General features: G+C 40.5%; 2 protein-coding genes across 2 annotated transcripts in view; one reads left to right on the forward strand and one right to left on the reverse strand.

Annotated features, from left to right (window-relative positions):
• Positions 1-15,744, forward strand: part of PGM5 (phosphoglucomutase 5) — a 77,434-nt gene extending 61,690 nt beyond the window's left edge. The window contains exons 10-11 of the mRNA XM_030005534.1: positions 2,139-2,273; positions 14,142-15,744. Coding sequence (XP_029861394.1) covers positions 2,139-2,273; positions 14,142-14,231 — 225 coding nt within the window. The 3' untranslated portion in view covers positions 14,232-15,744. The remainder of the gene's footprint in view (positions 1-2,138; positions 2,274-14,141) is intronic.
• A 6,965-nt stretch (positions 15,745-22,709) lies between these two features.
• On the reverse strand, positions 22,710-24,903 carry TMEM252 (transmembrane protein 252). Its single transcript, XM_030005070.2, has 2 exons — positions 24,563-24,903; positions 22,710-23,484 (listed from the first exon to the last, which is right to left on the reverse strand). Exons 1-2 carry the CDS (start codon positions 24,838-24,840, stop codon positions 23,076-23,078), a joined length of 687 nt encoding a protein of 228 aa, XP_029860930.2. The 5' UTR covers positions 24,841-24,903; the 3' UTR covers positions 22,710-23,075.
• Between the last annotated feature and the right edge of the window lie 1,886 nt (positions 24,904-26,789).

A 26,789-nucleotide genomic window follows, 5' to 3' on the forward strand; every position in this document is an offset into this window, starting at 1 on the left:
GCTGCTGGTTCTGAGTTTGACAACCGTTTGAAACAAACTATTCCCAGAACTGCAAAACTCTTCAATTTATCTTGTTTCTTTTCACTGTCATAAAATTAAGTGTAATGAGCAATCAGCTAGAGACAACCCCTTGCTCACAGGATCAGATCATAGCAAACTGCCTGTGTAATTCTAGGCATCCAAGATGGAATCTTGATTCCACTGAAATTAATGGCAAAACTCACATCAACATCAATTGAACCGTCTCATTACAAAGTTGGCTTAACAGCAAATACTAGAAAAACAGTCTCTAAAGCTCAATCTTTTGAATGTAAACTATTTCTGTTTGTCACTTTTGCTGTACATATTGAGAATACTAGATAAATTTAGGTTGCTGATACATGTTAAAATTAATATATAATACCATACTAGCACCTAAAAGAAGTTTCATGGTATCACCAAAGTTAGAGATGGAAAATATCTCTTAGGCCATCTAGTCCAACCCTTTTTCCATGTGGGATATTTTCCTGTTGTATATTTTCTAGTGTTAATGGGCATTACACAGGAGAGATATGAACCTGTTGGAGTGGGTCCAGAGGAGGGCCACCAAAATGATCAGAGGGATGGAACACCTCTCCTATGAGGACAGGCTGAGAGAGTTGAGGTTGTTCAGCCTGGAGAAGAGAAGGCTCCAGGAAGACCTTATTGCAGCATTTCAGTACTTAAAGGGGGCTTGTAATAAAGATGGGGACAAATTTTTTAGCAGGGACCGTGGTGATAGGACAAGGGGTAATGGTTTTAAACTAAAAGAGGGCAGATTCAGACTAGGTACAAGGAAGAAATTTTTTACAATGAGCATGGTGAGACACTGGAACAGTTGCTCAGTGTGGTGGTAGATGCCCCATCTCTGGAAACATTCAAGGTCAGGTTGGATGAGGCTCTCAGCAATCTGACCTACTTGAAGATGTCCCTGCTCATTGCAGCGGGGTTGGACTAGACCTTTAAAGGTCCCTTCCAACCCAAACTATTCTATGATTCTGTAATTATCAACCAAACAATGCTTTACGTGGTGCTGAAGATGTTTTGGCATATACCTGAGGGAAAAAATGTTTCTAGTTATACTTTAGAATATTGGAGCACTGTGTTGCTAACATCAGTGTTTTCTGAAGCTGCTGATAAAACTGGAAGAATAAAATGCTTCTCTATTAATTCTCTTCTCTCGTTTTTTTAATGGTTTACTGCTCCTTAAACAAAAGTAGCAAAGATCTCAGTTTATGTACTAGGCATTTGCCAACAGCAGGACTACAATAGGAAATAAAGTTCAGCGGCATAGCAGAGGTGGCACTTAGCCTAAGGGTACCATTTACAGAAAGGGAACTAGACTGCATGTTAGTGCAGAATTGGTATTGAAACACTACAACTATTTAACTGTGCAATTTAGTCCTTTGGCTTTAATGGCCTTCCGGTACAGAAATTCTGTCAACTGTGGATCCAAGTATATGGTCTGTGGTCTGTAGGAGAATGTGTTCATCTATACAGTGTGAAAGAGGGGAGGGAGGAAGAAAAAAGAGGTGAAGATAGGAACAAAGAGCAAATTCACAGTTAATTAATAATAAATCCTTTTATTCTACACACAGTTAATGTGCATTAATTAGTGTACTGGCTATTAATTAACACCTTAAGTTAAGTTTCCCAAGTCGTACTGGAGGGTCTTGTTGAAATTCTTCTAATCAAATGTTGATGTATGGTCTATGAGGGGTAGCAACTGATCCTGTCCTTTGTATTCACTACTGACAACTGGGTTTTGATCTTGGGATCCTGGAGCTATTTCTTAGGCCACTGATTCTTGCTGATCTTATAACTACTTCTCAGGCCATTGGTTTTGTGCTCTGCCACACAGAACAAGAACAAATCAACTAAATAAAAAATGAAAACAGCAGTAAGAGAGTCCTTGTTATGAGGAGTGGGAGGGAATACACAAGATCATTTCTAGTCTTTGGAGGGGGGAAAAAGAGTAATAAATGAGTTGGCCAAAGTTACAGAGAAAGAGGAGCTGCATCCAAATGACTCTTCCCTCCACTTTTTATTTTAAAGCAGTGAACTGTGATTTGTAAATGTACTGCCACCTTACATATATGCTGCTGCTGCTTCTCCCCTAGGGGCTGCGAATTATTTTTTCGGATGCTTCCAGGCTTATCTTCAGAATGAGTGCTTCTAGCCACGTGAGAGCTACTCTCCGGATCTATGCAGAGAGTTACGAAAAGGATCCTAGCCAACACAATAAGGAACCACAGGTAATGCAATAGCATTGTAGTAAGTCAATAAGTAATGGACTTCCTCTGTAATAGCAGTGGCTATAGGTTTTCATCTTTAATCAGAAGGAAGACTCAGCACTTTCACCCCTGTTTACTGTGTTTGTGGATGATTTTCCTAATCATGTGACTGTACATGTTTTGAGGCAGGACCATCAGTTTTAATATATGTTTGTGTAATATCTTAACACAACAGGCATGTCAAGGGCTGAGATGCCTGGTGATAAATGCTGGGCAGTGACTTTAGTCTGTTAAGAGAAACCATGCTAGTTTTAATTTTTCACTCATTTTTTTTTGCAACTGTTGTAATCTGAGTTATAGAACAATATTTTAGAAAAGATAATCATTTTTCAAGCAGGTTATCTGGGGATCACTTAGTTATGGCATTCTAGGGATTACTCACAATGAGAGTACAGTTAGGATATATGGATGACAGAGTCTAAACAACGTGGGGATTCCTTGTAAGGGAAAGGCTTGCAGCTGTCTGAGAATTACCTCATATCATAACCAGACTCTTTCCTAAGAAGAGTGAAGGTTGAGAGCAAGTTGCAGTACAGTCCAGCTGTCACCTAAAACAATTCATAATACAAATGACATTTCAAACTCTCAGATTTTTCCCAGTAAAACACCTTCATGCTGTGGTATACAAGAAGAAAGGGCTAAGGATGTTTCATGGAAGAGAGGATAAGCATTTGGCTTGTAGTAAATCAACACCTTGTAGTTTGAAGTCCCATGTAGTTGTGTAGTCATGACTGGAATGAAAATACAAATTTCCCAAAACATAAAAGCTGTCAAATGCATTTGAACCCTAGGTAAATGTTTGACGTTAATTTTTCACAAGATTCCCACCATAAATTTATCGAGTTTTTTCTTATGCTCTTAAACAATTGTCTGTCAGTCATGAAAAGTGCTTCAATTTTTCCAGAAATGTTGCAGGCTCCATTCCTGCAGATATGATCTATTAATTTTATTTGCATTTTCTTAAAGTAACAGTTTGCATCCCCAGTAACTCCTTGGATAGGATACTTAGAATGTTAAGCCCTCAACAGACTAAAGGACCATTTTTAAGCAATTTTACTGTTTTTCTGTGCATCGAAGTTTAGCCAGCTAGCAGGGTCATAAATAGATTTTGACCAAGGAAGAACACTGTTACAACCCCATTTGCACTTGATACTCTTTTGCGTTTACATGGCAAGGTTTTGGTAGCGGGGGGACTGCAGGGGTGGCTTCTGTGAGAAGACACCAGAAGCTGCCCCCATGTCAAACAGAGCCAGTTCCAGCTGGTTCCTAGGTGGACCCACCACTAGCCAATGCTGAGCCAAACAGCAATGTTGGTAGCCCCTCTGTGATAACATAATTAAGAAGAGTGAAAACCACTGTGCAACAGCAACAGGGAGGGAGGATTGAGAGTATATGGGAGAAACAACTCTGCAGACACCAAGGTCAGTGGAGAATGGAGGGAGAGTGATAGAGTGGCTTGGTGGGCACCTGGCAGTCAGCCAAAGTTAATGCACCCCAGCTATGTCAAATTTTGTTACAGCACAAACTGTTTATCAGTTTCAATTCAGCTGACCATTTTAAGTATGGTTCTTTGTGCTATTTAGGCAAGGCATAGATGAAATGAAAATAAGTTATGATAAGTGACAGGCTAAGAGTTCATTTTAGATGTTTGCAGTGCACTTACAGTAACGTTGTGATACATGACACAAAAAGTGTGATCTGAACATGCTTCCTGTCTAATGAATCCCAACAAAAAATACTAGAAAACAATAAAGCATATACTTGCAGCATTTATCTAGGTAAACTTTTGACCATTTAATTACAAGTGGTGATGTGCCTTTTAAAATGGAACTTTTTTTGCATCCACAGATTGTTCTACTTTACTTGTTACAAGGTACGAGAGAAGTGACATGCCAGCAGAGTTTAGGCTTGTGTGTCTCCTAAAGTAACCAACAATCAATGCCCAGTATTTAACACTTGTTTTTTTAAATGAGTGGAAAATAGCGAATGTTCTCAGAGAATTTTTCAGTTGTGAAGAGACTAGACTGAGGGAAATTCTATTATCCTCAGAAAATGAGGAATGTGCTGCCCTACTGCTACATTTCATCTCTGTTCTGCATGGATTTGCTTGAGAGAGGTGCATAAAGTTCACTGCAAGGTCTAGTGGCCTCACCAGCAACACAGACTATGTCCACGGAGCAGCATGAGTGGGGCTGCTGCATAAGGTGATAGGAGCCAGGCACCCAGACCAGCTACAGCACAGGCAGTGCCCTCACTGTCCAGGGGGCAGTCCCACAGCAGCCAAGTGGAGCAGGCAGAGCAAGGCTCTGGTAACAAGCTAACAGGCTCCATCGACCATCCCAGACAAGGCAAATGATGGGTCAGGTTCAGGGTCCATCTGGAGCAGCAGCAGATGGGACCAGAGACAGGGCTGGAGACAAGGCAACAATGTGGGTCCATCCAGGATACAGGGTCAGAGTCAGAACTGGAGAAAAGCTACAATGTACATCCAAGGGGTCCTTCGGGGAGGGAAGCTACCCATAGCACAGGTCTGAGGTCCACCCAGGCAGCAGAGCCAGAGATGAGTCTGGAGACAAGCACTCCTGTTAGTCCAGGCAGGGACTAACACCCTTGGGGCAGGCTGAAATGGGCTCTGTGAGCCCGTGGGCAGGGTGCAGGGGGGAATCCTCAGGGGAGACTGGGCAGGGCCAATAGGGTTTATCACTGCGCTCAGGGCTTTCAGAGTCTGGTCTTTTATTCTAGACATGAAAAGGGTCTGTTATTCCTAGGGTCAGAAAAAAAGGCTGGAAGGTTTTTTTCTACGCATGTACCAGAGCCTGTCAGATTGTTACACTTTTGGCTGTTTATCCAGGATATTCACTAGTGAACAGATAATCCCAGGGGTAGAAATGTCATTGCCTTGAAACTTGTTGCAGGGACTTTCCTGCATTCATGCAGCGCAGACAGGCATTTTAACATCCAGACTGCCTCAGGAAATACATAGTGCTGTAAACACCCTCCTCCTCTCTTGCCATGTGCACAAAATCTGGGACAAATAGCAGTTTCATCTTGATTAATGCAATAAATTCTTTCTCCGGTTTCCCATTGTATAGTATTGCACAATTCCCATTGCTCCTCTTTCCTTACCCTGGCTGGATACATTGCCAATAACATGAGTGCATTAGGACCTGCAAGGTCATAGATTGTATCTCGCAGGCAGATGGTGGATTTCAAGGGAGTACATAAATTTGATTTCAGGAGATCCTCATGTTAGTACAAAAATAATTAAAGATTTCTCAGGAGAACACTTGATAATCTTTAGTGGAATATATGGAAGAGAGTGAATAGCAAGCGCCTTTTTCAGAAAACAGCATTGCTGTGGAAGGGTGGCATAGATTTCCTGATATTGTAATTCCTTTACTGTTTAGTTTGCTTTGAGATTCATACTGACAGTTGTACACCTAGACGAGCTGTGACAGATTTGAAGTTTTAAGTGCTTTGTTTCCTATTTACTTTCAGTAATAGGGGCATGGTCAACATATTCATAAGTGACCAGTTATTCCAAGAGCCCTGACATAAAGATGTATGTAAAGTATATACCTTATATGTAGTATTTAAGGAAATTGTTACATTTGGAATAAATGCTTATTTTACTTTAACTGTAGTTGATCTTTGTAATTGGATAGATGACTTCATGTAGCTTCTGTATCATTGCACTCTGCCTGGATCAGCTGATCAGGAAAAACTCTCTTCCATACTTTTTATATCATAAACCAAGACGTAAAATTATTTGATGGTTGGCTGCTTAAATAAATACTTGGTTGCTTCTCCTTATTGCACCACTTCCCTCCAGTACCTTCTTTTCATTGTTTACATAGAAAAGATGTTTACATAGAAAAGTGGAAGATGAATGCTTTGCATTGCTCCGTGTTTTTGCCTGGTGACAATTCCAGTCAATAGCTGAAGCGGAAGGCAGAAATACCTTGAGATAGATTTTTGGCTCTTTTTCACAAGAAATAAATCTCTCTGTCTTGATAGACAACTCATTTATATTGGAAGGTACAGTGCCATTTTGTGGAATCATTGTGGTAACTAGCTTGAGTTTGGCTCATATGAGCATCCTTTTTTTCCCCTTTCCTTTCAGACAAAGCCTTTTCCAAAATTAATCAGCCAAATTTTCAGCAGTTTTCAAGTTTTTCTAGTTTGTTTCTGTTCTCTTTGACAGTGTAACTGCTGCTGCTGAATATTCCGCAGATAAGCAGAAGTCTAAACCACACCTTCCAATATGCATGCTGACATATGCATATTGTCCTGAAACACCAGTATGACATTATGGCACTTTCTGAGTTAAGTGTTGACTGAGACATATTGTAAAGACAATATATACAAGTACATTTCTTTTAAAAACAACAGTTCACTTGAGGTGGAGAGGATTAATCATTCACATTAGAGGTGCTGTACTTCTGTGGATGGTCATAACTCCGTCCCACAAAAGGTTGGACCAGATGATTTTTGGAGGTCCCTTCCAACCTGGGCTGTTCTATGATGAACTCTTGTCCAGAATAAAATTTGGACAACAATCTGTAACAAGGCTCAATATCATCCAGGTTCAACTACTGTGAGAGTGCTAGCTGTAGGTCCTACTTTGGTTTGATACCCAACAGAAAGCCTGGCATCCTTTGAAGCACCATTGGGGCTGCTCAAAGCTGTGCCTTTTAGTTTTGGCCCCAGGGAGCCATTCAAGTGAGTAGTGCTCAGGTGAAGCTCTCCTCATACTTTGTTGTGCTTCAGTACTCTGTAACTCTGCATAAGTCTTATGGGAAGAGCTGATTTTCAGGCCTTATTGCCTTTAAGTGTGTATTTTCCTTCAGAAACATTAGAGCTTTCGTAAGAGCATTCTTGTAACCAGACAGAAGCGAGGCTTGTAAGGACCTTTTGTTCCAATTTATACGTAGGCCAAACAGTAGCTATTAATGAATGTAAGGGTCACACAAATCTTATTTTAGTAGCCTCTTTCATACAATTAATTGGTAATACTTTCTACCTAGAATAAATTAAGCATAGTCAACAGCCTGATCAACAACATAAGAGTCCAAGGGAAAGTAGTAAAATATGCCAATGATTAGAAGTCCAAGGTCATAGACAAATGTGAATAGCAGTGGCTTCTGGCTGTTGAACGATCCATTGAAGGAAATTGGCAGAAGCAGCTTCATGGTCACCGGGGAGATAAGGAGTGGCTACTTTGTTTCTGTGAGTAGTTCAGTTCTTCCTATAAGCCAGTATCAACAGGAGTGAAAATCAGGAGCAATAAAGAAAAATGACCATCATGCTCCGTGCAAAGTATATTAAAAACAATTCAATGTAAGCATTTTAAAATTATGTAATTTATAGTGGTGATGCAATCTAGTTCCAAAACAAAGTCTTAAAAACAATGCCCAATGCTTTTCTAAAACTGGAATGTTCCCCTTCAAATGGAAGACCGCTGCGTTGATGCTCCTTGTCACTGGTGATGCCCCTCATCACTGTGCATTCCTGAGAAAATTGCTTTCCAGCTAACTTGGAAGATTTCCTTAGAAAGACAATTTCTTTGGTTTTAACCAATCAAATAGGTATGCATCTAGCAATTTCAGGAAGTTCAGTTTGTTATAACAAATGACAGACTTTTATCTAACATCTTGGACCTTTATGCATTGGCATGTACCTTTTTTTAAAGTTAATGGAGTTATTAGCTGTGCTAAATTTAACACAGATGGAAAATCTAGAGATACGTTCAATGGGCATGAAGTACTAAAGTAAGAGTTTATTGACCTTTAGGCTCAATTATAACCTCATTTTGTAGATCAAATCATTGTTGTTTGCAGATCCTGACACATATCTTCTTGTCCTTTGACTAGCCACCTGGATATATTATTGAACTTGGATAAGATTCAAACAGGAAGTTTCATACACAAAGACCAAGAAAGAAATGACTCATTATGCAGAGTTGTTTTGAATTGTTTTATTTGTAAATCCAATGTGTCCTTCAACAGCATGGTTGTGCTGCTGTTGCAGGATAAGTGCCCTGGGAATAGTGTAGTGAGTAATCTGGATTGTTCTGAATATGTACTAACTAGCTCTGTTTACAGTGTGTTATTGTTCATTATGTGAATTGCAACAGCAATAAATAGGTGTTGTCATAGACCTGTGCAGTCTGTGTCAGGTACTCTTTAAACAGGATGCAGTGAATCACAAATGCTGTAATTAAGTGTGCCAAAGACTAGTGAACTATGCGCTAGTTAGCTACAGAATCATTAGATTAGCAGTAGCCAAGCAAAGATTTTGGGGCAGGAGTTGTTTCTTTGTGTTTTTGTCCAAAAAGGCATGCCAATTAAAAGAGAAATCATTGTTATAAAAAGTGTCTTGGTCATCAAAGACTGAATTTCTGAAACAATTTTTGAATGGCAAATAGCAGAGGAAAAAACAAACTGATTTTCATATACCTTGGTTGGTATATGAAAGGATTATGATTATATATGATTGTGTATGTGTATATATATATATATTATATAAAGTGATTGTTTATAGTGTGAGTTTGTACAAGAGCAGGGAACTGAAATCAATAACCCGGAAGTCCTTGTGTCCAATATCACTTAATAGGGATAAAATTAAAGGTTTCTATATGGTTCTGTCAAGACATTCTTAGAACCCTAAGCACAAGTGCAGTTTGCTAGAGAATTATTGACTCTTTGTTTACTTTTGAAGCATTGGATCTTTGAGCGTGGCTCTGATTGGCTGTTAAAACATACAGTACGGTCCAGAGAAATCATATAAAGTTTTGCCTTTACTATTAAAATTCATAAGATTTTCTTTGAAGGGACATGGGATATGGAGATTTCCATCTGTTTGATCACATTCTTAGGTAACACAGCATGTTTGTGCTATTCAAGTAATTTAGCTTCTGATTCTGCCCAAAGTCATACAGTGAACAAATTTTAAATCAGCTGGAACTGGGAAGGAACATAGGAAAAATACTTATGTGACAGTAATTATAAAATATTTCATGAATCAAGGAAATGAGTTCATTAAACCTAATCTTCACTCAAAGCTCTTTGGATATACTAGAAAAGAATTAATCTGTTGCAAACGTAGATGTTTCCATGCCCCACTCAGTTTACATTTTCTTCCTGTCTTTTCACCCCTTACACCTGCCCTCCTCTATTGCTTGGGGCAGAACAGCTGGCCTCCTGACCTTTAGTGTAGTTTTGTTTGAGTTAGCAGACAGACCATGCACAAGAGTAGAGATGTCAGTTTCCTTTTTCCCATGCCGTGTGTGCTGCTTCATGGTAGTAAAGTGAACACTACCGGTGCTGTGGATGTTACAGAGCCAGTCCAGTTTGTTCCACAATGAACCAGGCTATACACATTGCTTAGATCTTCTAGGATGGGTGGTTGTAGCATAAACCTTTACCAAGACTTCTGTTTTTTGGAATGCAAGACCCAAGCAGGCACGCTGAGCTGAGCTGTGTGTTGAGCCCTTTTATGGCAGAAGCCCTGCAGGAGGTACAGCTGTGATGCCAGACTGTGTGATCTTAGTGCTGAACTCACTTTGTAGTTGTTGGAGTCCATTCTTTGTGCCTCTTCCATCACTTTAGTGTTGCTTTGTAAGTGTATTGGTTTGACTTTAAAGTACATTATAGCCAAAGGAAAAGCTCCTACTAATAGGTAAGGCCTTCAAAACATGTTTTGGGGGATTTGCCCTCTCTTCTGCCTTTCTTTTTCTTTCCCTTTGTTCATGTGGTAGTGATTCTGTTGCCCAGGTTACAAAGGGCTAACAGCAGCTCTAAGCAGTCACATGAAGCAAGGGAAGATGACATGGGAGCAGGAAGAGTTAAGAAAGGAAGGAGTTATTTCTCAATTCCTCTGTGTCCTTTTTCCAGGAGTTAGAGCTGTCTAAGTTACCCTGACCTCTCTGAGCAACCTTCTGTGTAATGTTTAAATGATAAAAAGAGAAGGACTGAGAATGAATTTAAGTGTTATGAGAGAAAAGGATTTCTAGCCCATGCCTGAAATGTCAAGGCTTATCTTAATTTATACAATAACAATAACACCACCTAGCACTTAACAGCTTTTGGTGACTTCAAAGCATTCTGCAAGCATGTTTTTCTCAAGGCTGCCTTTATGAACTGGAAAACTACTTTAATTGGTACTAAATCTGATAGAAAGGCAGCTGAAGAGTATAATTTGGGGTTTGAGAGCAGTTTTTAGAGAGGGAAGATGCAGAGGTAGAAAACACTTGGTACATCATCTATTTTTACAGAGCTCCAAAACACTATAGCCCTTCTTTGACAACTTCGTGCTGTACTAACCCACTTGTTTATGTCTCTTTAATTTTGAGGCATTAACAATTGTTCCAGGGAAGTGAATTCTTCTGGAACAGGTAGTATTATGGCAGCTCTGCTTAGAAGTCTGTTGCAAGGTCTGAACGTTTGTTCTGAAGTAATTACTGTCTGAAGTGTCATTCTGATTTTTAGTAATTCAGGTGCCTAAATGCCTATGTAACTTGTGTAACAGTCACACAAGGTTTAGCCGATTGATGGTGGATCTTTGTCCCCAGTAGGACATGCTTTTAAGACTGGCTAATTGAGGTGGCCTTCCATTACCTCTCCCTGCGATTGCAGAATACAGGGAGCAAATGGTTTAGTGTTTAATGTTTTACAAATACTGACATATGTACAAATAATTGACCCTGTGTTCCTAGTGTTCCACCCTGTACATTCACTTGGGTGTATGTAAACCTGAGAGAGCCCAAAATAACACTGGTGGACATGATGCTGAATGCAAAATGCGGATCAGTACAGTAAGAGAAGACAGACCAGAAGTTTGAGAACTGTAAAAGAGAGTTGTAGTTACCTGGTGTTCACTAAAATGTTTGGATCCTGTTCGAGGGCATTACCATTCTCTGAGGTTTTTTTTGTTTTATTTTCCCGAGATAAATTCTGCAGAATTCTTCTGACTGATGAGACTGATGGGCAACTTGTTTTTGAGACTTACATTGGACTGTGAAAAGTGAATTTGAGACCTATGGAAAATGTCCATGCCTAGACTGTGTAAAACTCACCTACATTTGGTTTTCCTAACAAGACTGAAATTCAGCGCAGGCTTGGGGAGAGACTGAAGAGAAAAGATTCACAAGCTTTCCAGCCAAAGTCTAGTCAGATGGTTTTGCATCAGAACTGCATGAATTTTTGATGAAAGTTGGCAAGTTGTAGCGTAAGTGCTACACATAGTAGGTTTTCACAAGGTGTTTCTTGACATATAGAAGGCATTTGTCCACCTATACTGAGAAAAATATTTTCTAAAGCCAAACTCTAGACACATGCTGAGCTTTTAACCTGCAAGCAGGGACATTTCAGCCCTGCCTGAGCCTTTGGTAAACTGGATGCATCATGGGGCAAATCTTGTCTGAGAACTTGACTAGAAGAAAGGGAGTTTTATGGAATTTTCTTGCAAGATCACAGAGAGAAAAATGCTACATGAGCCAAGCAGGCATGATACCTCTGACAGCTCTGGCACAGATTATTCCTAAGCAAAGGGCTTTTGATCTTTATTTGCCTTATGTTAGATATCTGCTTGTTTGATGTATTTCCTGGTATGAATAATAATTCCTACCAGTTATTTTTTTAGAGGTATAAATTCTATCTGTTATTACTAAAGCAAAATTCTGATTTAAGTCAGTTCTGTTAATTTTCAGTTCTTAAATTTTATCTAAAGGATAACATGCCATATCTCCCAAGCAGTTTCCAAGAGATAAATGTGTTATTAATGTACAGAGTGATTGCAATTGCCATTCTGAGTTGACATGTCAATAGTAAAGTTTTACAATTTCTTAAGTAGAAAGAATAATTTGAAAAACATTTTAAAATCAAGATCTCTTTAAGATACAGAAGTCTTTCTAGAGTCATATTAACTATAGATGATTGCTGGCTGGGATTTATCTTTTGCAACTGAAATGTAAACTATTCATTGCAGAGATAAAGCAGTTTTTAAAAGGCATCTACAGCTCTAGTTCCTTGTTATTCTGCCCTGCTTTTGCCATTCCAAAGAGAATGCACTTTTGGTTTTTTTACGGCTGCAGGATGAAGAATGTGTAGTTAAATGGAAATGTGAGAGGACAGAACTAAAATAGGACTTGCTCTGTTGAGAACCATGATTGTAACAAGTAGAATATTTAGTAGTAATTGGAACGACTTGGCAAAAGAGCAGCAGCTAAATTGTTTGTGTAAATGGGTGTCACATTAACTCATTTGATTCTGTGTTTTGTTCAAAGCATTGTGTAGTGTTTTTTGGTTGTTTTGTTTTTTTTTTTTTTCTCTTCAGAGTGTATTTGTTGCTTAAAAAAGCAGGGTCAAGTAAAGCTGGTCAGTAGGGTTGCTTTTTAAATTTTCCTGTGCTTTTTAGATTAAATAAGGAAGAGGTTTAGGGGAGTGCCAGAGGGACTTCAGATGCTTTCATCTTCTTTCAGTTCTCCTTAATCCATGTTGCTGGAGGGAAGGAGTGATATGGTCCAGACCTTATAAATTGGCACATTTTAATATTTACTTTTGCGGCATTTGCCCACAGATGCCAATTCGTGCTCCACATATTAATCTTCTCTAAGCATGTTTGACTTTGATGGACTTGTATTCTGCTTTAATGACTATTCAGTAGATAGGTGTCTACAAATATGGAGCCTTTTGTAAGATAGCATGGCAGACTGCTCACACTTGTGCATAACTAAGTTTGATCATAAACTCGCTTGACACCATTGGCATTCATGGTGTTATTCCATGACTCTGCTTGCACAGTTAGTTTGTCTCCTTACTCTTTTTATTTAACTGTCTGACCATTTGTATAAATAAAGCAAACACCCCATACTGTCAGAAACTGTTAGGTGGCTGAAACAGATTCAAAATATTGATTATGTTAAGCTTATAAAAAAGATATCTGTAAATTTAAGCTCTGCAGAATTACTGTTTTGTTTGATTTGATTTTTAAACCTGACAGGTTTAAAGCCAGAATGTAGTTTATTTGAATGAGGCAGCAGGGGGAAATCTTTGAGGGTTGGAAAATTACCTTACTAGTTTGGTAAACAAATATGTGATTCTCTGAAAAGATTGTTCTCATGCAAAACTTAGCTCTGCCAGTTTGTCTTTGCATATCATTTAATTAACTGAGAGAAGATTCACTTGCCATTTGAAAAATTGTATTTTACTTGGTTTTCATATGGTACTATCATAGTTGTTACATGCACTCACCCATTTGGGCAGTTTCGTACATATGGCCATTTAATAAGGTCTGTAGCCTGAAACTTGAGAGTTCATGCTGCTTTTGTTGGAATTTATCCTATTTAATACAATTACAGGTGGTATTACTCAAAACACACTTCTGTGTTTTCTGTTAAGTTAATCGTTACAGTACCTTCTGACCCTAAGCTTCACAGTTTAAGTGTGTATAGGAAGCAAGTCTCATCTGCATGGCTTCCACTCATCAGAATAGAAATAATTCTACTTCTGTGATTTCTAGGTTGTTTTGTACAGCAGATTTCACAAGAGCTCCACACACATAGACATTATCAGTATAGTATATTTACTGGTTTCTCTTTTCTGCATAGCTTAGGTATACTCAGTGCAACAGTTCACAAAACATATGCTCAGCATGATACTTCTTTCTATCAAGTATGACAATATAGACATTGTAACTGTGTCAGTGTTTATTCTTATTGAATGATTTACTATTATTATATAATACTACAGTTAAAAGGGGGATTTATAAATATAAGATGCCTGTTGATATTTGTGCTTTATGTAATTCAATGTATTTATTCCTCTTTAGGCTGTCCTGAGTCCTCTTATAGCAATCGCACTGAAAATATCTCAGATTCATGAGAGGACAGGGCGAAAGGGACCCACTGTCATCACCTGAAGCCACGGAAGATTGTTAAACCAGGGCCAAAGGAGGAACAGCAAGGAAGAGACAGGACCTTGCTGAAACATGTTAGCCATTTGTGCCTTGTATGATTTTAAAAGTTTTCTTGGGGATAGAGGTAGGGTGGGAAGAAAAATTCAATATAATATTAAGCATATTCATTTGCATTGATCTCCAAATACAATAGTGTATTGACTTCTTTGTTTTACCTGCAATATCTTAATTTCAGATAACAGTATAACCAAAGAAAGAGGCCTTAACCTTTAAATGTTGTCAGCAGTGTGACAGAAAAGGAAAACTGCTTGTTTTTGAATGCTGTGATAAAGGTTGGGGAAATTTCAGTAAGGGAGAGAGGAGGAGGAGGAGTTGCAAAGCAAAGACATGCTTGGTGGATATTGTCTGAGATCCTTGTCACCTTCTTGCTTGTTTACGAAGAGGTATACAGAGCATGTCTGAGGCATAAGAGCTGTATACTAAGCTTTGCAAAGGGTGTGTTTCCTCACCTGACACGACCTCTCCTCTCCTGTCTCTCCCGTTGCTCACAGATGCACGCTGGCAGCACTGTTGTATACACACCTGCACATGCTCCCAAAGAAGGGGTTATGCCGTATTTTTTTTTACCCCTGCTTTTAAAGCATATCAATGTGACTTGTGCCTTTATATTTTCCTGATTTTTTGGCTCTTTCTGGTTTTTTTCCTCCAAAGGGAGGCATTTGTGCTATAGAAGCTGATTGTATCCTTCCAGCAATGTCAGGTGTGGAATCTGGCTGTCTTTTGCAATATTCCTCATGTCAGGAGATGGTATTGGTGCTTGCAGTGTTTGAAAGGTAATCACTGCAAGTTCAGCAGTTTTTCATGAAGGAGTTATTATGGAAGTTTTTTAAGTCTTTGGAATACTCATGCTCCACTTGCCACAAAGTGGTAAGTGAAGCATGTAGTCAAGAGGAAATGGAAACAAATGTTAGTGAATTAAATAGAAATATTTGTCTGATGCACCAGCTGGATGCAGTTTCTGTTAGATTCTTTGTAACAGTGGATCGTGGAATAAAAAGTTGGGGAGTGCAAAGGGAGAACAGACATACCGGCATAGATCCGAGAAGGATATTGGGGATATGGACATCAGCATTTTTCTGCTTGTGAAATGATACTGCAGTTCTAGCTACAATACTGTGCTCTGAAGAAGAACACAAACACTTTATGCATGTGACTTGTTTGAAAGCTTTGCTTCCTTGGGAACAGTGTGTTCACTTGTACAATTTGTCAAGGTGGCTTTGTGCAACTTGGCTCTTTGCAGTGTGTTTCAGTTCTTTGTGGTTGTCAGAATTTAGTGCAATTGATATAATATTGCAGCAAAGAAATTTGTTTTGATTTTTTTCAACACTTCTGTCAAAAAATTGCTATGGCACTTAGTACACAATAAAGAGTAATGCTGTATTTCTGTCTTAATACATAATTGTGGACAAGACACACTGCACTTTCAAGCATCCTAATAAAACTGCCTTTAATACAACTACATTATCTACTTAATTGACTCTAAACAAATGAGGTACTAATGTTTTCACGTAGTATTCTACCTTACCATTAAGTATTCCCATAAACTGAAAGAGATTTTAAGGCTTTAGTTCTTTTTATAAAGATTTTTTTTTTGAGACAAACATGGCATTCACACACAGTTTGGACATCTAGTTTTGGATGTAAGAATATTCATCTTTACAGAAAACTTGTTTATCTAATCATTTTTGTTATAGATCAAACTCCTCTAGGTGCAGGCTATTAAGCTCCCAACTAATGGATCACACATGGTCAAGCATAGACATACTCTGGGTTATGACACTTAATTCAAATTACTGGGCCACATGAAAGAACATTCTGATAGGCAGTCCAAGAACTTCTAAAATCTCTTACATGTTCTCTAACAACGAAATAATTATTGATCACATGGTGAACTAGCTAGTTATAGTACCAAGTATCCCATTTGCCCAACTTCTGGGACTTGCACTTCGAAAAGTAAGAGGTACAGAATCCAGGTGTCTTTCAGGATGCGGTGGGAAGACTCATGAGGAGCAAATCAGGACTGTGAAGAAGGATAATTGTGCTTTTATCAGAAGGTCATTAGAGCACTAGCTGCAGTAGATGGCAGTCTGCTTTCATGAAGGCAGTCGTCATGAGCAAAGGATGTATTTTAAAATGTCAATACTGAGACTTTGTCCTGGGCTTCAGAAACAATAGTTGTGTCTGTGTACTGAAATGGAGAAAAGGGCTGGTTTTGTGTGGTTTTGAACAGCTGTCAAACAGCAGACTTCCAGAACTAGCCTAACCCCAAATCCACTCATCATCCCTTATTTTTGATGACTGGTGAGATTGATACAATGTAACAACTGGTATTTTCCACCAGTTAATTGCTTTTCTCTGCAAGAAGATGAATGAAACTTTGGCAGGCTGAAGTACAGTGTATATCTTTATATCTGATGTGTTTGGGGAAGGACTGTAGCTGTAGTCTCATAAAGGGTACTCCTTTTTCTGAGGCCTTTTCCTTATTAACATGAGAGATGAATGCTTGGAAAAGAGCAACATATATGAACTTACACAAAGATGCAAGGCTTCTAAAAATGGACCATACGTCTGGCAGAGGGAAAACTATTATTAATACTGTTTGTCTTATCACAGTGTCTAGGCACTATGACAGAGACCCAGACCCTTCTGTGGCTATTGTTGGATTAGCAGTTTTATCAAGTCTGGAAATTGCAAGATTCCCATGTTGTTCAGCTGTGCACTAATATTTACTTGGATAGTAATTCTGTTTCCCAAAACCTCAGGTTTTACTGTATCCAGCAATACAAAGATATACTCCCAGCACACTGGAGGAAGAGGAGAAAGAGGAATTCAGAGAGACCACTGAGACAGAGAACAATTTCAAGGTACATTAGCAGAGGGCTGACCAAGACAGGGCTTGGTGGGTCCCAGGAACAGAGAAGGAGGCAGCAGGTGGCGGAGAGGATAAGGAGAAGACAAATTGCTGGATTCAGGTGGAAAGAGAGAGATGTGATAAAAGAATACTAATAACACAACAATGGATTCGAGAGGGAAAGAGAGAAAAAGGGATTAAAGGTGGGAAGGGAACATAGTCTAAGAATAATGTAATAGTGTTCAGTATTAATGAAAACTGACTGTAATCTCATCTGTTTAATGACAGTGTTTTGTAATAACTGCTTTCATGACCTAAGATAACTAATAGTCTACACTAGGGGGAAATAAGGGCAAATTTGGAGCAGTATGAATTGGTGACTCTGACGTAACTTACTTGAACAGTTTACAAAGACACAGTAGGTGAGACTGAATTACTGAAAACAGTAGAAGAGTGTAGTGCCAATGTGACTAGAAGCAACAAAATTTTTGGCATAGTCTCCTGGGGGAGCGTGGTTGTGGCTTTTTACCACACAGGCTCCAAGCATCTGCTCTTCAGCATCAAGTGATTTCAGCTAAGTCATAAAATACCTGCAAATTCACCTGCCAGCACAGCTAAGTGGTTACTAGGGAGAAGTGCCCTTCTGTAAGAGAGTTAGTGGCAGGAGGAGAGGCACATTGTGTTCAGAGACAATTTGGAAGGCAGCAGTACTCACCTGAACCACAGGATCACAGAATCCTTGAGGTTGGAAGGGACCATCTAGTCCACTGGGACTAGAATTGCCTAGTCCATCCCCCAGTTCAGAGCAGGGTCAGGTAGAGAGGTTGCCCAGGGCCATGTGTCTTGGTTTCAGCCCAGCCGGTAACAAAGGACCACGCAGCTGCTTGCTCACTCCTCCCGCCCCCCTCCGGTGGGATAGGGGGGAGACGGAGGAGAGAAAAGAAAAAACCCTGGAACCTCGAGGGTTGAGATAAGGGCAGTTTACAGGGACAACACAAAAAAAAAGGTAACAACAACGGTACTAATGAAACAGTATACAAAAAGAGTGATGCACAGTGCAACTGCTCACCACCCGGGACCCGACGCTCCGCCACTTCCCCCACCGAAAGTCGAGAGAGAGAGAGCAGGAGAGCCCTCCCCCCCGGCCCACTCCCCATATATATACTGGGCATGATGTCACATGGTATGGAATAGCTCCTTGGCTAGTTCAGGTCAGCTGCCCCGGCTATGCCCCCCCCACCTCCCAGGTTCCTGTAAAAATTAACTCTATCCCAGCTGAACCCAGGACACCATGTCCAGTTGGGTTTTGATTATCTCCAAGGGTGGAGACTCCAAAAGCTCACTGGGCAAATTGTTCAAGTGTTTGACCACTCCCAGAGTAAAAAAAAAAAACAACTTTCTTGAGGGTTCAGCTGGAATTTCATGTGTTTCCATTTGTGCCCATTGCCTCTTGTCCTGTCACTGGGCACCACTGAGAAGAGCCTGGCTCCATCCTCTTCTTTCGCTCCCATCAGGTATTTATAGAAATCAGTAAGATCCCTCCTGAGCTTTCTCTTCTCCAGGCTAAACACTCCCAGCTATCTCAACCTCTTGTCATATGACAAATGCTCCAGTCCCTTGATCTTTGTGGCCCTTTGCTGGAGGTACTCCAGTACGTCCATGTCTCTTTTGTACTGGGAAACACAGGCCTGGACCCAGCACTCCAAGTGCATCTCAGAAGTGCTGAGCAGAGGGAAAAGATCACTTCCCTCCACCTGCTGGTGATGCTTTTCCTAAGGCAGCCCAGGATGCCACTGTCCATCTTTGCTGTGCAGGTGAGTTGCTGGTGAGTGGTCAACTTGTTGTCGAGCATGTGACCCCCAGGTCCTCTGTGGAGCTGCTTTCCAGCCCACTGGCCCCAGCAGGTATTGGTGCCTGGGTTTAGTCCTCCCCAAGGGCAGGACTTTGCATTTCCCTTTGCTAAACTTCACGAGGTTCCTGTCGGCCCATCTCTCCAGCCCGTGCAGGTCCCTCTGAATGTCAGCAAAACCCTCTGGTGTATCAACAGCTCTTTCCAGTGTTGGATCATCTGCAAAACTGCTGAGGGTGCACTTATCCGGCCCATCATCCAGATCATTAAAGAAGATGTTAAGCAGTATTGGCTTGATTATTGACCCCTGGGGCACACTGGTGGTGACTGGACTTTGTGGCACTGACCACAGCCCTCTGGGCCTGGCTGTTCAGCCACTTTTCAGTCCACCTCACTGTCCACTTACCTAAACCATATTTTGTCAGCTTGTTTATGAGGATGTTATGGTAGATGGCGTCAAAAGCCTTACTAAAGTCGTGGCAAACGACATCCACTGCTCTCCCCTCAACCACCGAGCCAGTCATCTCATAGTAGAACATCATCAAGTTGGTTAGGCATCATTTCCCCTGACTACTCCCAGCCATCTTCTTGTCCTTCATGGGTTTGGCAAGGGTTTCCGGGATTAGTTGCTCCATCTCCTCCCCAGGGACTGAGATGATGCTGACCAGCCTGTAACACCAGAGATCCTCCTTCTTCTCTTAAAGACAGGAGTGGCATTTACTCTCTTTCAGTCCTCAGGAACCCCTCCCAGTCACCAGAGTCTTTCAAAGATCATGGAGGGTGGCCTTGCAATGGCATGGCCCAGCTTCTTCAGCACTGTGCATGCATCCCAAGTCATTTGATGGACTTGTGTATGTCCAGTTTGTTTAAGTGCTCCCTAACCTGATCCTGCTCCACTCAGGGTAAGTCTCCCTTGCTCCAGACTTTTCCTCTGCTCTGGAGGGCCTGGGGTTCCTGAAGGCTGGTTTTACCAGTAAAGATGGAGGCAAAGAAAGCATGGAGCACCTCAGCCTTTTCCATGTCCTCTTTCACCAATGTACCGGTAGAAACTTTACATGTTGCTCTTCACATTCCTCACCAGATTCAACTTCAGGTGGGCTTTGACTTTCCTAATCTCACCCTTGCATAATCGGACAACATCTCTATATTCCTCCTGGGTCACCTGTCCCTGCTTCCACTTATCTTACACTTCCTGATCATAGCTGAGTTTAGTCAGGAGCTCCCTGCTTATGCATGCAGGCCTCCTGCTGCCTTTGTTTGATTTCTGTGTTTCAAGATGAACCATTCCTGAGCTTGAGGGAGGTCATCCTTGAAAATCAAACAGCTGTCCTGGACTCATCTTTTCTCCAGGGCCATAACCCGTCAGATTCTTCCAAGCAGAATTTTGGCGAGATTAAAGTCTGCTCTGCTAACTTTGGTCCCACTTTTTGCCCTTCTCCCTCCTCTCAAGATCCTAAACTCTACCATCTCATGATCACTGCAGCAAAGGCCTTCACATGCCCACTCATTCCTTCTGGTATTGTAAGTATCAGGACAGCCACACGCTGTTGGCTCCTCAGTCACCAGTGTCAGGAAGTTGTTGTCAATGCACTGAAAAAATCCGTTCTGTTCTGAAGCCTTTGTTCGACCTGTTCATATCCTCCAGTCCAAAGAAAATTCCTTTTAATCTAAAGCTTCCAGCTGCTATACTTGGCAAAGATTACTTCATGCTAGTAAGTTTGATCAAAAGCAAACCATTTAAAAGCTTTTGCTGCTTTAAAATTGTTGACATTTTTGATCTAATTGCCCACACCATTTTCCATCAAGCTCATAGCCAAATAGTTCATTAGCTGAAAAGACAAATGGAAAACCGGTTTGTATCAAATCAAATAAATTATTAGGTATTAACCTTAATTTTCTCCTTATCTCAATAACCTTCATGTTTCAGATACTTTCTTCCATATTGCAGGATGAAGATGCAATCATCTTTGGTTTCACATTTCTGGATCCATTGAGAGAGACCTTACAACATCTGCAGAAGGCTGGAGCTAAAAGGGGGCACTGCATTGGGGATTGGGGGAAAGGAAGAGAAGATTAGCTCTTCCTGATTGTCCATAAACTATATGTAAAGAATCTGAATGTCATTTCCTATAGCAAACTGGTCCAAGAGCAACCTTCAACAGTACTCCTGCAGTACTTGCTCTCAGAGCTACCTGTAGCCTCAGTCATTTCCCACTCATGTGGTCTTGCTTTAAAAGTTATCTGGTGGAAAAGTTAGATCTCCACAGGGGAAAAAAAAAAAAAAAAATGTTGCATGTGCACAGGACAAGCATTTTGCCATGAGAGATCTCCTGCTTAATCAGCCTCATCCTCTGTGATTTATCCCTGCACCAATACTTGTGCAGTGCGCACAGCCTTCAGGATCTGTGGCCCTGAAGTAAAGAAGCAAGGGATTTCAGTGTGCGGGTATGGTAGTGCTCAGAGGCAAGACCATTGACAAGGTCACTTGGGATAGGAGATCCTCACTTCAGTTGGTTTGGCAATAATGTGCAGTGTTCCTCTGACTTTTACTGTTCTCCCCTGTGCTTTGCCACTTCTCAGTCACTTTGAAAAATCTTTATATGCTCATGGCGTCTTCTATCAGCTTCTATCTTTTTCAGGGACTCTTTTACAGCCTGTGATTGTTATAATACATTTCTCTTCCTCAACTTGTCTTGAATTGATTTTCCTTTGTAGTTTCTGCACCCCATTTTATCCTGCTTTCCTTTCTCCTTACACCAACTGAACATTTATAGGTCCTTCCTATAAAGGGTGACATTCCTTGGAAGAAAAATCTGACGTGATTGTCACTTTCCTGGCCTTAGCCATTGTTACCATCTCCATCATGGCTTGCATTTCTAACGTATATGCAGCCATAACACTAAAGTTGTTGTCTTGGGGTATGTGGGCATCTGAAAATTGTGATAACTTTTCTGTCTCACTGGTTCTGCAACAAAAACCAGGAACAGATTGCCCAGAGAGGTGGTAGATGCCCCATCCCTGGAAACATTCAAGGTCAGTCTGGACGGGGCTCTGAGCAACCTGATCTAGTTGAAGATGTCCCTGCTCTTCACAGGGGGGGTTGGACTAGATGACCTTTAAATGTCCCTTTCAACCCAAACCGTTCTATGATTCTATGAAAAAGCAAAACTCCACCTATATTCAGTGTTGCAGGTCCAAATCTGAGTGAACATCTGTGAAATTTTTCTTGTCACCTGGAATTATAGATGACAGGGGTCTGGATGCAAATTTGCCTCAGTGATTTTGTGGAAGGAAGGAAACATGTAACAGAGGAAGGATGAGTCCAAGCCTGTCCTCTTTCTGGTACTTGTTCCCTAACCACAAGGCCACTTGTGTCAGAAACAGGATACAGGACCCCTTTTTTAGTTCACACAGTCACAAGTAAGCTGCAGGGGAAGCAACTGCTTTTAGAGACAGCTCAGAGGAGTCAGAGAAGGTTTTTCCTCCTGCAATTGCTTGTTCCCTTGGAGGAGCTGTGGGCAAAACCAGAGTTGTCCATTTAGCAGCTAAGAAGTGTATTAAGTGCATTGTATTGTGGGCTTATCCTGAATCATGGACACCTTGTATCATATAAGCAAATACAAGGCATTTGTTTTAAATACAAAATTTATTCATTAATTCAGTAGTAAAATACCAGCTATTAGTGCACCAGAATAAAACAGGTAACTTGAAAGGCATATGATACAAAAATAATCAGTTACAACAAATAATTTACAGATTCCAAACAAGGGCTGAGTTAATAGGTTTCCCAAGTCAGCTAATGTTACAAAACCACAAATGAGGACTTTCAGCCAAAACTCCTTATGAGGCGCAAGACATTAAGATTGATTACAGCATGATGCTTCATTTATCTTGCAGCATAAGAAACTCTAATTGCCCGTGATGTTGGCTTTTATAAGATACAGCCCAATAGTTTCTATCTCTATGAGATTCACTCTGCTTTGAAATACTGAGCACCTTTATAATATCCCCTCCAACTCCATTCAAACACACAAATGGCCAATGCTTCTCCTGGGAAGTTTCGCCCTAAGTGGTGTACTACTGGGGATCACTGACACGTGTCTTCTGCCAATTTTCCCTGCTTCAGAGATACAGGATTTTTCCCCCTGCCTGTCTCAGACATTCTGGTAGGCACTGCTCTTTCTGAGGTCCCCTGGCAGTCTGTATCCTGGTGGTAACTGTTTTCTTGTGTGGATGGATGAGAATTCGACTCTGCTCTGGGGTTTGAGTTTTGGTCAGCTGTTTGCTGCTGCCATAGCTGCTGCACAGATAATTCATATGGTGGTGGCTGTTCCTGCTCATTAGTTTCACTGATGAACTCTGTGCTGCTTTCGCTATACGGAGGCGGAGGGATATTGATGACTTCTTGCTCTTTTAGTGTGGAGGCAACTGGGAGTGGGAAGGTCTGTTTTTCAGGATCTGTGCTGTCTTCGTAGGAGGGGGGATAGAAGTCAGGCCTAAAAAAAGTCAAACCAAAAAGAAACACATCAAGGTGAAATGTGATTTATCTCAAAGAGCTTGGTTAAATGCATTGTCTATTATGTTTCCAAAGTGTGGATGAAGCTTAAACTGTAAATGGAAACCTAAGTAGGTTTACATCAATGGAATATGTTCATATAAAACAGCTGGCATAGCTGGGATTATTACTGGTGTATTTCTGCAAAATGTTTTATTAAAACACAGCATTCTAAAAAGATGAGCCTTCCCCATGAGAGTTCCCACTCATGGCATACAAACACTCATGCTTGTGAGTATTTCAACAAGTGCCTGAGAAAAGTTTGGTTTGGAAGAAGAAAGAAATCACTGTCTGAAGTAGGTTAAATTAGTGAGTTATTTATTATTATAATAATAATTGTTTTCCACAGTTTTAAAATACATTTTGCATGTTTCTGCTTATCTAAACAAAATTTGCTGAATGTTGTTTTTATAGTGCTTTTAGAGCACCCATTGTCAGTGTTTCTGGTGCTGTTTCCACAACAGTCCGGGAAAAGTAATTTGTATCCAGTGACCCTGTTAAAGACTTTTGTCAGGCCTAGTGCCAATCAGTTTAAGAAACTCTCTCAAAGCATGAGACTTTGCTCAGAAGTAGTGGGGACAATTACACAAGAAAACTTTAGCAGGGACCATATTGGGAGCTGAAGCTCCCTGCAGATCTCATTGGTAACAGGTAATATGAGTACAGCATCACATCTGGAGTTGTCCGTTGAGATAGAACTAATGATGCTCCTGCAGGAGCTCCATGAAGTCAGTGTAGCTGCACCTGCTTCCTCCATGCATGCCTTTGGACCACGCTGTGCAACCTCCCATGTTTCCTGGAGTATACCTTAGTTGACGTATTTTTGCACAAATTGCTGTTTGCACATTGCTGCTTGCTCTAGCAAATCAGATTTCAGACTACAGTTTTCTCTACAGAAATAGAATAAAATGGCTACATGTTTTTTATTTTGTAAAAACCTTGTATTTTCTCTTTCTCAGTATGTTTACAAAACAGCATCCCTCCCTCCCAATTCATCATCAGCAGTCTGCAACACATACCTGTCTATGGTGCTGACACATAGCTCTCTACGGCTGGGATTTCGAATGAAGATGCTGCTGAGGCCCCTGTATTTCAAGACTTCATGGAAAGTGCTCCAGAAAATGCCAGTCACAAGAAGAAAGAACCCCAAAGCCAATAGGCAATAAAACACCAGCTCATTATTTCCACATCTGCATGTGGAGGAACTTGTGGAAATGCAGAGAACTCCCAGACAAATAGTGGAGAAACTAAGTAAGAGCACAAAAAGACGAATGAAAGTGGAAACACCTTTTGGCATCTTTCCCAGCAGACACAGCACTTGGTTCCTGCCTGCTGTTTGTTTGCTGGCTGTCTCAGCTGTGCTTCTCGTCTTCATGCATTGGTATTTTATATACTGCAGGATCAACTGGCCTTTGGACAATTAAGAGAAACAGGCAGTTTTAAGATACTCATTAACTCTTCGAGATAGTTGAATCTCTTTTGAGATTAATTTGTAATCTTAAACCTACTTTCAGGAAGGAAACAGAAACTTCGTGCACCATTCCTTTGCCACTGTAATCTCTGGAGTGCATATTGAACTGCTGCATTGCATTTTGCAATGGTTTACACACTTCGTTAGTTTATGAATGAGACTTGTATTTCTTTGTCTTAAAAAACCAAACAACAAACCATAAAAACACTGTTCATAACTCCCTGTTAAAAGTTTGTAGGGGAAATACACTTCTTTCTTAATCATGCATTTTCATCTTTCATTGGATTTTTGTCTCCTTCTGTCTTTAACACATTATTCAACTGCCTTGATATTTTTAACAGTCCTTTGAAAAAGGATAAATTTCTAGCTTGCAATGTGATATAATCAATGAATTTAGTATATAAAATGAAAGAAATTAAGATTGCATAATGTCAAAAATGGACATAGGCATACAAGAAATCTCCTTCTTTGTCTGCAGGTTCAATTGTACTCTCATTCCTTTAAGGTTATTCTCTTCTCTCTTCTAGCAATTTTTATTGACTGATTTTCAAAAGGGTCAGTGCTCAGAGCTATGGAGGAACACCTATACTCAGTTCTCCAGATATACTTAGACATCTGAAATTCAGAGATGCTTGCTACCAACAGATTTTAGGCCTAAATATTGCTACCTCCAATGCAAAAAATAATCTTTAGAATAGCCTATGGATTTTCTCTTGGAGAGTATACCCACTAGTATTTAACAGGGCATAGCAAACTCCATAATCAGAGCTTGACTTGTCTATTCAAGCTACCTTATTTAGAACATTACTAATCATGTTTCTGAATATTTTCAACAATGGAGTAATTAACCACACCTTGCCTAGGTTTGCTGTAAAATCTCCACTGGACAGTGTCCAAATCAGAACAGGGAACAATTAAAAAAATAGGCTCAGGCTCAAATCTTTATTGCAATAATGAGTTTATTGCAGGTATTGTTGGGTGATATTCAGTGAGGTGGGTTATGTATGGGTAACAACAAGTGATTATGAGAATTTTCTGCCATGGCCTATAAGAGGGTTTCTTCCTACCTACTGTGGACTCTTTATTTTGCTACTGCAGTCTGGGGGAGCTGTAGGACTTTGGTAGTCAACACAATAAAACTTTCTAATATACTGCTTGGGCCTAGATGCTGTAAGTCATTTATGCAATCCTGAAAGAGTGTCCTGGTTTCAGCTGGGATAGGGTTAATTTTCTTTCTAGTAGCTGGTATAGTGCTATGTTTTGGGTTCAGTATGAGAAGAATGCTGATAACGCATTGATATTTTCAATTGTTGCTAAGTAATGTTTAGTTGGAGTCAAGGATTTTTCAGCTTCTGATGCCCAGCCAGCAAGAAGGCTGGAGGGGCACAAGAAGTTGCGAGGGGACACAGCCAGGGCAGCTGACCCAAACTGGCCAAAGGAATAATCCATACCATGTGACCCCCTGCCCAGTATATAAACTGGGGGGAGTTGGCCTGGGGGGGATCGCTGCTTGGGAACTAACTGGGCATCAGCTGGCAGGTGGTGATCAATTGCATCATGCATCATTTGTTTTGTATATACTGATCCTTTTTATTATTATTGTCATTTTATTATTGTTATTATTACCATTATTAGTTTCTTCCTTTCTGTTCTGCTAAACTGTTCTTATCTCCACCCACGAGTTTTACTTGTTTTTTCCCAATTCTCTCGCCCACCCCACTGTGCAGGGCAGTGAGTGAGCAGCTGTGTGGTGCTTAGCTGCTGGCTGGGGTTAA

This window comes from Aquila chrysaetos, chromosome Z (genome assembly GCF_900496995.4).
Source record: "Aquila chrysaetos chrysaetos chromosome Z, bAquChr1.4, whole genome shotgun sequence".
Classification (NCBI taxonomy): Eukaryota; Metazoa; Chordata; class Aves; order Accipitriformes; family Accipitridae; genus Aquila; species Aquila chrysaetos.

What these genes read in the sequence shown, in the direction of transcription:
- TMEM252 (XM_030005070.2), bottom strand. Translation starts at nt 24,840, where the DNA reads ATGCCAAAAGGTGTTTCCACTTTCATTCGTCTTTTTGTGCTCTTACTT. An exon ending in TGTGTCAGCACCATAGACAG is followed by an intron (nt 23,485 to 24,562) that starts GTATGTGTTGCA and finishes GACTTTTTTTAG; the next exon opens with GCCTGACTTCTATCCCCCCT.